The 12944-nt window shown below is 52.3% G+C and overlaps 1 protein-coding gene across 2 annotated transcripts in view; it reads left to right on the top strand.

Moving 5' to 3' along the window:
- The first annotated feature begins 573 nt into the window (after positions 1-573).
- Positions 574-12944, top strand: part of LOC138186519 (T-box transcription factor TBX20) — a 29141-nt gene continuing 16770 nt past the window's right edge. The window contains exons 1-2 of one of the 2 annotated variants that reach the window (XM_069126475.1): positions 574-1842; positions 6945-7338. In XM_069126475.1, coding sequence (XP_068982576.1) covers positions 1659-1842; positions 6945-7338 — 578 coding nt within the window. In that variant the 5' untranslated portion in view covers positions 574-1658. Of the gene's footprint in view, positions 1843-1866; positions 3813-6944; positions 7339-12944 lie in introns of those variants that run through there. The other variant, XM_069126476.1, reaches the window with a different exon arrangement.

Raw genomic sequence — 12944 nt, 5'->3', positions numbered from 1 at the left:
CACGCGATTCAACGATTTTCCAACTTTTCGTTGCGTACCGCGTTGCGCGCCGCGACGAAAACGTAAACGCGATACGCACGGTACAGATCGTCGGGAGCAAAGCTACGTCGTTCGATCTCTCCACTTTCGTCTCGTCCTTCCGTCCGATTAATTGCACGGTTCAAGCTGTCGTCTCGTTTGGAGTCGAGCGAAAAGAGCAAAACGTTGCCGCTGTGGAGAAAACAGCGGCTGTTTGTAAGTCGCGACACGGCAGTATGTAAATCGTTCGGACGATCAGCGAAACGAGACAGATAGAGGGAAAGCTGGACGTGAAATGGTGCTACGCCAATGTATGTACAGCAGTGGTACATACGTAGATACGTACAAACGCCGGCCATCCGGTGCACGAGGGGTCGATCGATCTCTCTTTCGTCGTTGCGCGACCACCGTGCCGCTGCCACGCCGCCGCTTCGAGATACCTCCGCGATCGGTGGTAGAACGATGGTGGAGAGGTGGAGGTGATGGCGATGGTGGTGGTGGTGGTGGTGGTGGTGGTGGTGGTGTCGTCGTCGACGACGGCGGAGGCGGCGGCGGCGGCGGCGGCGGCTGTGTGACGGTGACGGCGCGTGGGGCGGTGGAGGTGGTAACGATACGGCGATGGTCGAAGGTATCGGCGGTGGTCGTGTCGGTGGTTAACGGAGGCGTGGCCTGGAACGAGGCGCCTCCGGTGCGCACCGCCCTTGTCTCGCGTTCCTACGTATCGTAGTTTCCCGTGTTTCCACGACTCGGCAGCGTCACGTGACCGGGCGCTCGATCCCTCGAGTTCGGGCGACCGCCTCGACAGCCCGAGGAAGCCCCGAAAAGCAACGCCCAATAGGGGAGCCGTAGGACGCGCGGCTCCGCTCTCCTTGTCTCTCTCGGGCGCACCGGGTCGGCTTCGGTGTCGTTATCGGGGCTTCACGAGCGGCCAGGCTCGAGCGTCGTTGCCGTGCGAGCGAAGTTGGTGGGGCGAGCGGTGCGCGTGGGAGGAGGAGCGGTGGCCCAGTGAAGTCCGGGAAGTCGAGCAGCGCAGACGCGTTCGTTTTGCGTTGTCTCGATCTTCGTCGTAAGTTTACCTTTCGAGCAGCAGCAGCAGCAGCATCCTCTCGCCAACGCCACCGACCGACCGATCGCGCGGACTACGTTCCGCGTCCTCGCGATTCGTTCCACTCTCGTTGCGCGTTTTCCTCGCGATCCTCGCCGATTCTCGCGTCGAGAAAGTCGATGGGAAGCGCGCGCCGGTGTTCGGCTTGTCGTTGATCGTCGTTGTCGCGTTATTCGATGGTAACCGGGGTCCAGCTGGTACAACGGCAACCGGCAAACCGATAACGGGTCCGAGTAGTTTCAACGTTTATTTTCGCGAGTGAGGCTTGGTGATTATCGTCCTGCGTATCGTGCGCTTCCTGTCGGCAACGGAGCAAAGTGTTTGCGTTCGGGTGGACGGAGAGAAAGAGCGAAGAAGAGAGACGGAAAGAGAGAAAGAGAGAGTGAGAGAGAAAGAGAGACAGAGAGAGAGAGAGAGAGAGAGGGAGAGAGAGAGAGGAAGAGAGACGTTGAACGAGAAACAAAGGCAACACCGGACGCGAGAAGGAAGAGGCCGAGGGAAAAATCGGAATCAAAGTGTCGTCGACCGAGAAGGGATGCCTACAAAGGGGGAAAGGGGAAAAGCGACGGACTTCAGCATCGCGGCCATCATGGCGCCCAGGGGTCCGTCCTTCGGGCATTACCACCTGCAGGGCATTGGCAACGCCGCCGCTACCGCTAATACCAGCTTGGAATGTCCAACTGGCAAAGCATTCGTCGCCAGTTCTGCCCTCGATCACCGTGAGTTTTCCACGATTTTCTCTCTTCTTTCCGAAACGCCCTTCGCGCGGCTCACACCTTTGCGCACCTCCAACAACCTTCTGCTCCGTTTTCGCTTCCGCCCGCAAAACCGCAGGATTACGATCGTTGCGCGACGAGCGAACGTTACGCGTTCGTTAACACGCGAATGGACGTGTTTTCTTCGAGTTTGCGCGTAATGGTATTCGATAAGAATCAGCACGAGTTCTATAAACGCGCACGAGCGGATGGTTGAACATTTCGAAAAACCTGTCGGTCGTCGTCGTCATCGCGACCTCTGGGCAGACCGATATTCTTGGAAATCGTGGAACTCGAGATCTGAACGAGCTGACTCTTACAGGCAGAGATCCGCGGCCAGCAGTTTTCTATCCGACGGTGGTGCGCGAGTCGAGTTCCGACGAACCTCGACTGGTCGTTGCCAGAACGTGGTCGCGCGTGTATAGTCTGCGAACCGACGAGATATCGGGCAAAGACGAACAACGTTCGACGAGAATCTCGACGTTTCGCACCTTACGCCTCACGCCACGCGACGATAACTCGACGATAATTGAGTCGGTCGCGTCGACTCGATTCCAACGATAAAACTGTCGTTGTTGGTCGCTGGCCGTGTTTAGTTTGGCTAAGCGTCGCTCCACATCCATTAGCCAAGGCGTTGACTACCTTCGGTCGGTTCAATTACGATTTCGTGATCTATCAGAGGCGTGAAAATAGAATGTCGAGCGTCGGATCGAAAAACGCATTTGGCGGGTCAGATGATAATTAGCGTCCGAAATGGGAGCACTGGCGAGCAGAAAATAAGCGACTAATTGTTGCCAACGAACCGCGCCGCGTAAATTTTACCTGTTCGCACCCAAATTAACGATCGTGACTATCTTTGCCCCGGTTGGTTGAAGCCTGGCGTACGATTCACCTACGTTTTCTTCGAATTTCGCGTCGTTAAGAAAAAAGCGATAGCAATTAGATATTTACTCGGAAGCGATAAGCGAGGTGCTTGCCAGCGTGGACGAAGAGGAAAGAAAATTATCGGGTTGGACGAAGAATCCGCGTTAATTTTCAAACGAAAAAGTAGCATCGCGGACGAACGATTTTTCTACGAGGGAACGTAAATTGCTCCTGTTTTTGTCTCCGTGAACTCGTCCGGTGCTTTCAGCCGGTAATCACATTAGCACCGTTAACGACGCCATTACAGCTCCCGTAGCAATCTAGAGATTCTTAATCGTTCCCAAGAACAAGTTTTGCCACATAGAGTGGGCGAGGTGGAAAACATTAAATACGAACTGCAATTAGATTCATAGGACCTCTATCGCCGCCGTCCGTAATCATTGTTTCGCGAATACGTTCTACGTCTTGCAATGCTACCGGATAATGGAGAAAAAAATTTGCATTAATAATACGCCGATGTAAAAGCGTGCTGTAGTAAAACGGCTACGTGAAATCGATTCAGGCTCGCGGCGATGTAGCGTGTTCGCTATCCAAAGGATATTTCAACGACTTAATAATGAAATTCGCCCAACGATAAACGTTAATGCCGGGTAATGGTGCTCGAATCTCTGTCCAAGTTCGTGTTCGATTCGACGTTCCAGTTATCTTGTCCGTGTCATCTCTTTCTCTCTCTCTCTCTGCCTCCTCCTCTCTCACTTTTTCTCTCTCTCTCTTTCTCTCTTTCCCATATTCGTCGGTTTAGGTACCAGCCAGGAATCTAGAAGGAAGCGCGTCAACTCGTGTAACGCGATCGTTATTCGGCTCGTTCCGTCGATCCTTTTGAACAACATCCTTCGAACGGCTGGGTGGTGACAGGATTCTGGGTGGTCGACTGTCGGTCGTGGCAAAAGGAAGCTGACGTCAGTAGCTCGGTCATATTTCTTCTTGCCTTAAGATCATGGAACGTGGGACCACCTCTTGGCACGCTACAGCCAGAGTTTTAACTCCTTCCGTTGTCCGGAAAGCTTCCGGTAAGGCTTGCACCCTCACGGATCTTCTTTTCGATCCCCATCGGCCATCTACTCAAAACCGAGATTCTCTTCTTTTCTTTGTTGCTTTGCCCTCCATGTCCCTTTTCTTCCTCGTGCTTTCTTCTCTCTCCTGGTCGCGCTCTATTTTTCCCTCTCCTCTGCTTCCGGTTGTTTTCTGGCCGCGACGATACGTCCACTCTGCGTCTGTGTGCTGCTTGAAATTGCCAGGGCCGCGAACAAACGCGTCTCGCGAGTATCTTATATCCGATTCGTTCGGACGAGAGGAGTACACGCTGGAAATCAACGTCGAAGACGTACGGTCGTAACGCGTCGCGTGTGGTTATACAACGTAATTAATGCACACACGACACGGTCGGAACGTAGCAGGTTGTTATTGCCTCCGTTTTATCGCGTACCTCGCCATTAGAGTGGCGGTCCTCGCTCCTCGCGACCACGTTGCTGGACCTTTCGAGAATTCTCCTTGCTCGAACGATGCTGGTGTTGGTGGTGTGGTGGCGGTGGTGTTGGTGGTGGTGGTGGTGGTGGTGGTGGTGCGTTAATGATATCGACGATTCACCGCAATCTGTTCTTTTGTCGTGTCGAAAACAGAAGCGGGATCACGCGTGCGTGTGTGTGTGTGTGCACGCGCGATAAAGAGGGCGAGAGGCAGAGAACAGGAATTCGAGATGAAAACCGCGAATGCGTGATGTCGTGAAAGAACGTCGAGGTCGGAGCGCACGCAACACGCACGGTTGAGGTGTTAATTTTAACACCCGGCTTTCCCCGATGGTCGCCGTTGTCGAGCCGACTGGCTGTTTCGAAGCGACGCACGCGTTTCACGAAACCAGTCCCGCTCGATGGCTCAATAAGGAAATCGTGGAATTTTGTCGTCTGTTACGCGCGAATCGTTTGTACGACCTCGGCCCGCGGAGTGTTCTTTTCACTCGTCCAGTCGATCGCAACACGCGCACGGCCCAGCCTTTAGAATCGCGTTATTGTTGGTCGGCCGACTCTGCCACAGATAGGGTTAAGGTAGAGTGCAGGGGGAGCAGGGGATATGCGTGCGCGACAAGTGCCATGGCCTGCGTGAGTGCGTACATGCACGCAGATGCGATGATGATGCACGCAACCAGCGAGAAACGCACGCGATGCGCTGTTAACTTACCTTCCTTTTTAACGCGCTTCGTGGCCCTCTTCTTTCTCTCATCCACGCGTTTATCGGTTTCTCCGAAGTGCCCCTCTCTATCTTTGCATCGTTAAATTTCCGCCGATCGACGCCCATTCGCCTTTCGCAGCCTTTTTCCCCTTTCCGCGCTGTTTCCCCGTCTTTCTGATCGTACGATGCTTCGTAACGAGCACCTCGCGTCTCGTCGCGTTTTTTTTCCAATACGCGCCGATACGTCTACGATTCGCCTTCCGTCGCCACTAACGATCGTTGGATCGCCGCGAAAACGTTAACAGCGGAACGTTGGAAAGAAACGGTGAAAGTAATTGGCCTGGCGCTATATCTGTCAAATACGTCGTCGAAAATTTGACGAAAAACCGGTTTGGGCACGCGCGCTTCAGAAAACCTTCGCCCGTACAGCTTGGCCGGAGTATCGGAAACGATTCCAACGACGATGCCAAACGCCTCTAGAACGGTAACTAACTTTTTAAATCGTAGACTTTTCCACTCCGCATCGACGACTCTCCACCGATCTTCTTAACGGGCCAGAACCGTTTCTTCTCGTTAGTCCACGACTATACACGTAGGTACGTTACGTACGATTTCCGCGGCATCCTCTCGCTCGCTACATTTTCGCTCTACCTGCCGCCATATCTCGAACAGTTTCGCTTTCGTTTCGCTATTTCGCACCACCTGCTTTGTCTCTTCTTACGTCTCTCCGTGCTGCGAATATCGATGTGTCGAACAATACCGCGCGTTGCGTATCTACGTTGCGTGTGTCGCACGATGTCGTGACGTTAAGCGACGTTCGAAAGTCGAATCGCTCGCCCGAGATCGGTTAAGGGAACTTCGTTGCCGACACTCGTTTCCGCTTTTTAATGGTAGCTTCTTTGCTACTAGTCCGGAAGTACGCGTTCCTTTTTTATTCCTCTCTTCGCTTTTCTCGCTGTCGAAACGTGGCGTCTCGTTGGAAAGATCAGCAATCGAACGGTTTCTCTCCGTGAGTCGAATTACGCCCGATATCGGTTCTTTGGCGAAAAGAAAGAGAAAGAGAATGAGTGAAAGGGGCGGAGGGGAGAGGCAGGAGAAGGACGAAGAGGGTTTCTCCTGCGAAGCGTGTTCGGTAATACTTTCTCGAGAGAAGCAATTTTTTCCCGCTCGCGACACGTGTGCGCCAAAGTGTGCGTAAACGCACGGGTATCACTCGCGGATCCAATTTGAGATACGACGCCGGAAGACGCATTGTTCGCGCGGAATAGTACAAATTAACAGATCGGTATCGTGACGGCTGCAATTAACATTGTGTACACTGGGCGCGGTGGATTGGCTTTCTTGAAATCTGACGGTTTAATTAGGCGCCACCTTCGTGGCAGATGCGCGCTCGCTTCGATTAATTACCTCTATACTCGGCTTCCCGTATCGTTTCGGTTCATCTCGCTCGTTTTAAATCGACACGCTCAATGGTAATCGCGTCGCGACGAGAAACAGTGTTTCGCGACTATTTCGTTTTACGTTGACTGGTTGTATTTGTCACTTTCAAGGGAGACGACGTACACGAGATGGCGAGTTTTCGTATCGCGCTAACGAGCCGCGCCTCCGAAACCACGTTTCTGTTTCGCACGTTCCCACGTATTTCCACGGCCTCGTCGTATTTAATTTAACCCCTTTCCGTACTTTAGCTAGTCAGACTCGCGATGAAGATTTTCGCCCAAACTGACCAGATGTAAACGTAACAAGCCGAGCTCGCGGACTGTTTCTTTGCCCGTTACGATCGCGATTGAATGTTAATTCCTATTTACGAGCGTCAGACTGGTCTGTTTCGTCGAATTAAATGGCACGGGAAGGGGTTAACGTTGGCAAAGTCGAACTTTAACGGTTTGCCGTTGCTCTTTCCTCTTGTCTCGCCGTTAGGAACCCGCGACCGAAGCAAAATTGACCCGAAGCCAACGCGAGTACGAATGTTTCAGGAACGAGAACGTCACCGGTGAACATCGTGGCAACCGCGACCGTTGTGACGGACGAAGCGTTGCTCGCCGACGACGAGGTAGACAACTGCGAGGGCGAGAGCGAAGGGACGGAGAAATCGACGCAAGAAGAGGATGAAGAGGTGGACGTGGACGTGGAGGAGTGCAGCAGCATCGACGACGGGCCGGTTCACGGCGTGCCGGACGATCTGAGCACAACGACAACCTCGACGAGAAATTGCCAAGACGGTTACAACGAGCACGAACGGAAACACCGACTCCGAACCAGTTGCAACTCCGACGAGCTCCGGGACGTCGAGTGTCATCTCGAAACGAAGGAACTGTGGGACAAATTTAACGACCTCGGCACGGAAATGATCATTACGAAAACGGGCAGGTAAGCAAAACGTATCGATCGTTTAGCTCGCGCGACCGAGAGCAGGAAGGTCGCGTGACGCGTGCAGGTGCAACGGAAGATAGCCGGGAATCGGGAATAGCCAACGAATCGGCAGATATTCGTCTCGCTTCGAAAATTAACTTCCATTTCGTGAGAGTCGCCGACTCGAGAGAGCGAGAAAGAGAGTGAGAGAGAGAGAGAGAGAGAGAAGGGAAGAGAGAGGAGGCGCCAGGAAGAAAACATTTGGCAATCTTCGTTACGTATCTTGGAAATTCGAAGGAATCGCGTTCCACTTAACCGCGCGTTACGGCTTCGATTTACTACGTGCGAACAAATTCGAAGCCGTTGCCGAACCAAGCACGCGTTCGGCTAATAACGGGAAAATAAAATTTTTTTCGGCCGCAATTAGGCAACGTCACGCCGCGCCGTTACGGCCCCGGTCGACGGTCGTTAATTATCGCGGTAGAAACACTGGTAGCGCGTTTCGAACAAAAGCCAGTCTCTCTAGCTCGTAGCCCCGTAGTACACCGTTCCTGACGTTGTTGTCCGACGGATACCGGCAAATTGCGACAGCCCAAACAAAACGTCCGAACGAACGTACTCGAACTAATGGATTTCATTGACCGACGTTTTACGAGATATTTAAGGGAGTTTTCGGTGTAATTTATCGCGGCAATTTGTGCCTCTCTCCTGTTTCTCTGTGTGCATACGCGGTGCTCGCGCGCTCGCTTTCATTTTTATAGGTATGCTAATAAAGTCGAGGCCGCAGCTGCGCGCTCTAAGGATGCGTGACCACGTCGAAATTACGAGATGTTTGCGCGCATGGGAGACCCGTCTCTAACTCGCTGTCCCTTGTAAACCACCCTGCGCCACAGCCTCGTTTTCCACGTCATCCTCCGCGTCACCGTAAAAACTCGAAACCGTTCGAACGCGTTCGATTTTTCAAATCTGCTTCGCGTTAATTACGCGGCAGCGGTAATTAACGCGCGCGTGTCGCTTTCCGTCGCGTCGTGTTCATCGGTCTCGAAATGTTTCGTCGATGCGAAACGAAACCAAGTAAATACGGTACGTGCGTTATCGTCGGCGATACAGTTGGAAACACGCGACCGGTTGGTCGGTGAGCGCGAAGAAGAAAATCGAACGAGACGCAAACGGCTTCCGGAACGGGACGTAGGCCGCCGTACGTAATTATAAATTATTACTCGATGAGAGTCGTGACAGGCGGAGCGTCCGATTCGCGTGCTGCACCACGAAACGCGTCAGATCCGGCCGGCTACTACGCTCGATAGGAAAGTTGTCGGATTTGGAGGAGCGGAATCGCTCGAGACGTACTTTTGTCGAAACAATCGGTGATTCGAAATGCTTGGAAATTATCGCAGGGCGTGTCGTTGGCTCGACTTTCTTTCTAGGCACGATCGATATATCAAGAACACGGCGATGCACGAATAGCGTCGTTAGCACGAGAAACTTGGCACGAAATCCCAGCTGAACGAAAACGTCAGTCTCTCGAGTGACAATACGAATTCGGACCAATCAGGTGGAATTGTCTGGCTCTACGGGGTGCCAGCACCATATACTCCTCTGATTCTTCCTCGAGGACTAGCACAGCTCACGGGGTCTCTTTTTTCCCACGTTGGCACCCGCCAGCAATTTCCTTTCTCCTTCCTTCTCACCTTCTCCCTCTTCTCTCCTCTTTCTCTCCCTCTTTTTCTCTCGCCTTTCCCTTCGATTCTTTTTCTTCGCCTTGTCGTCGTTCTTCTCTAGACAACGCGACGACCTCGATTTCAATATCGCGAACAAAGCCAATTTCGTGCGTGCAAAGTCGTTACCGGCCGCCGAACCAGAAGAAGAAAGCAGAAATATCGCAGGGCGCTCGCACGGCTCGGCTCGGCTCGGCTCGAGTCGAGTCCGGCGAACGAAGGCCTCGCACCTTCCACAGCGGCCCATCTTTTTCTCTCGTACCCTATAATCAACGAGTTTTCGCCGATCCTTGTTTCACCTGACCCGATAACAGACCCTTATCTTCCTCTCTTTATTTTGCTGCGAACCGTGCACACACACCGTGGCCTCTTTACCGACGATGTCAATCGTCGAAAATAAAACGATCGCGTTCGGTAGGGAAACGGGTTCGGTGAGTTTTGCGTACGCGAGCTGCCTCTTTTCGCAACGGTTCGTAAAGTCACGGCAGAGGTAGCGAAAATCGAACGGTTGTTCACAGTCGCGACGGGTGTATATTTTTCAAAGTTTAAGTAGGTAAGCGTGGACTGCGAAGCAACGCGCAGAATAGGAGGTGTGGACGAGCAGGTCAGCGGAGAGCGAGACAGGATACCGGCGGATAGAGGGTACTCGTCACGCGAACCCTTCATCAAGGTGCCAGCAACCTACATTATACACTCACACGTGCCTCGACCGGTAGGGTAAACGTGCACGTTACGCGAGAACGTGCACGGATCGCGAAACACGACACACGGAACAACCGAAGGAATGAAAAGACGATAGAGAAAACGCGAGAAACGAGGACAAGGATGGCCTGAGTGTGAGAAAGAGAGGGGCAATGGGAACGGAAAGGAGCTGGTAAACGCGCCTATTTATCCCTGTTGCTCTCTCTTGTTCTCTCGTTTGCAACCAAAATTCCAGCCGATACGTGGCTGCGAAAAGAAGCGGTAAAAAACCTCCAATTCCACGCCTCGATATCTATCTATCTATATATCTATCCGTATATGTATATGTAAATCGCAGCCTGTAGGAATATAACGTACATGAGGCACACGGTATGGGAAAAAGGTCAAGAACGAGCTAATTATCGAACGATCGACTCGCTGCTCGGGATCGTCGAGCAGCTAGGTGCGACGCGGAAAGAGCCGGGACATAATTATAACAGGGACAACACCTGGCGGTGTTGCAAAGTCGTTAGCTCGGCAAACATTTAAGTAACTCGGATGGCCTTTCGGATCGCTATAATATCCAGTGCTTCCGTAATCCATTTGTAGCAGCCCCTCAGCCGGTGGTTCTGTCCTCGGGGCTGATGGCTTCTCCGACCACTCACTCCACCCTTGAAACGCGTATACGACGCTACTCCCGCTACGGACTAGGGCAGACCAACCAACCAACCAACCAACCAGCCAGATGTACGTATGCGTCTGCACGTATACACGCGTAACGCGTATTTCGAGGCTGTTGGGGTGCTTTGGGGTCGAGGTGTTCCTGCGATTATGGCCTCGTTAGCCACGGCCCATGGAGGGCTTGTTTGTTTCTGCCTAATTTGACAGGGAAATACGCGATGCAATGAGAGACAGCTATTTCCAAGAGGGTACAGCGGCCAGAGGATAGAGAGAAAGAGAAACAGACAAACGATCTTTTTTTCCTTCTGATCGTACGAATCGTTTCGTTTAATCGCGTCGCGCTTCGTTTCTCTATAATTTTCCTTTAATTCGCTCGCTAAACTTGTTCGACGAAGAATGGCGCGTAAAATTAAATAAAAACATCAACGACGCGCTACTTTACGAACGGCCGACTGTTCGTAATTTAGGAAATCCGCACGCAAGGCGACCGTTTCGGAACGTAACAAATCAACGACCCGTGCCTCGTGATTCTCTATAAAGATAAGGGCAATCGTGTTCACGCGCCAGATATACAGGGGTTGGACGAGAAACGAGAAATAGGGACGCAACGAAGGATCAGGGGAACGCTGCATTGACTTACTATCGATACTTAATAGCCGTTTCCATGTATTTCTATTCCACCGCCGAGCGCGGCGGAAACTACCCTCTAGGGTGGTTACTTTTTTCTCCATGATATATTACACGAGGATCGGTGCTTTAAAATGAGAAATTTGTATGGGATGGGGGAGGGGGGGTGGCTGCGAACGATCGTAGGCGGCAAAACGGTGATCGCGTCGTCGTTCGTTTTCCTGATCAAGCGGTCGATTCTTCGGTAGCGAGTCGCGTGCTCCGAATTTCCGAGCCTGAAGGTCCATCGGTAACCGTTCAAGAGATGTCTAACGAGATCCACTTTTGAGACGAACCGGACGAAAGGGTAGGATCTCGCGCGACCGTCCCGCATCGTTATCGTGATCGTTGCAAAGAATACATCGTAGTGTAAGAGGCATCGAGAAAGCTCGTTCATCGGTGAATCGATCTTTGCGGTTGGCGACTTTGAGGCAATTGCGGCGTTTGCGGTCTCGAGGCTTCGTCCGATCGACCGTCTTTCAACGAACGCGTACGATTTGTCGCATTCTCGTGGCTTTCAACGCGGTCGTTGTTAAATCGCCGATCGACTTTGAAAACGCTGCTCGTTGTTGCTGTTGCGTCTTTCGGCGGTTCCGTGTGAAAGGAGGACGCTTCGTTCGACGAGCAAAAAACGGGAAAGGATATTACAACGGGACGGTTCCGGAGAATCTCCAGCTTAGAATAGCGAGGATTCCGCAAATTTGACTGGACAAAAAGATTTGATAAGTCGTGCTGTGTCTCGCGAATATCGCCAACGAAAGCAGCAAGACGACGTAGATCGTAGTGTTGATCAAACGGCAGGAGCACGAACTCGCCGATGGAAATACGCATATTCCACGCCTGACGATACTTCGAACTAGAATCGACGCGTCTTGGATGCGTTGTCGAAGGCTGTCGGTTCCAGCGGAGATCGACCTGTATCTCGACGTTACTTCGCAGATAATTTCTTCCGTAGTTTGGATCTGTTTCTCCTCCATCGTCTGCGTCGTTTCCTCTTGCTTAGTTCGCGGAAGGCACGTATCGTCCGTGCTCTGGTCTCGCATCGTTCTTCCACCGTCCGATTTACCACGAGCGGTGATCGTCGGCGACGATTCCTTTTTCCATTTCCGCGCCGTTTTCGAGCAAACTTTCTGTATCGATTTCATCAGCTGATCGTCACCGATCGGCGCTGCTTCCAACTCTTGATCGTTCGCGAAGATCGAGAACAGGTCTTCTTGTCGGAGCCTCGATCGAACGCACGGAGGAAGTTCCTCTAAAATCGACATGACGTTTTCAACGCAGGTTCTTCGACATACTCTGTTCTGTGGATTGCAGGGTCCCGGACACTCGGTGAATTGATCGGCACGTCGGGACGAATTCATCCTTTGCTCGTGCGAGGACGAAGAATCCGGTAAAAATCCAAAAGCGTAGCGTTCCTCGAGAAGCGTAACGAACGGTTTAGAAACGTCGGTGCACTTGGCCGCCGATCGAAGCTACGTCAACGAACACGCGCATCTGTCCGACGCGTGCGCCTCGACGCTGGAGGTGTTGAAAAGTTGACTGCATATAACGAGGTTCAAGGGTGACTCGCTCGTAACGAAGCTTGAAAGGCCTGCGGGCGCTCCTTTCAATCAAACCGACTAGTTAGACGCGCCTCTACGTTGCTTTCTAACTCGAGAACTCACCACACGCTTCCAACGAGCATCGGTCGTGCCAGGAACCTCCGGACGCGTCGTCGCTCTTTCCTCTGCGTGTTTTCACAACTTCACGAACGCGCGGTTCTCGTTGCGCAAACGCTTCGATACGGTTCGTCGATTATATACATTTTTTTCTCGTTCTTTTTTTTTTCTTTTTGGTATCCTTTTCGCGATCGGTCAATTATTATCTGCGGTTGAGCCG

Source organism: Bombus flavifrons, chromosome 13 (assembly GCF_040668555.2).
Source record: "Bombus flavifrons isolate JBK064 chromosome 13, iyBomFlav1_principal, whole genome shotgun sequence".
NCBI classification, from domain to species: Eukaryota; Metazoa; Arthropoda; class Insecta; order Hymenoptera; family Apidae; genus Bombus; species Bombus flavifrons.
The sequence above is the reverse complement of the archived record's forward strand: the minus strand, read 5'-3'. Positions and strand labels throughout refer to the sequence as shown.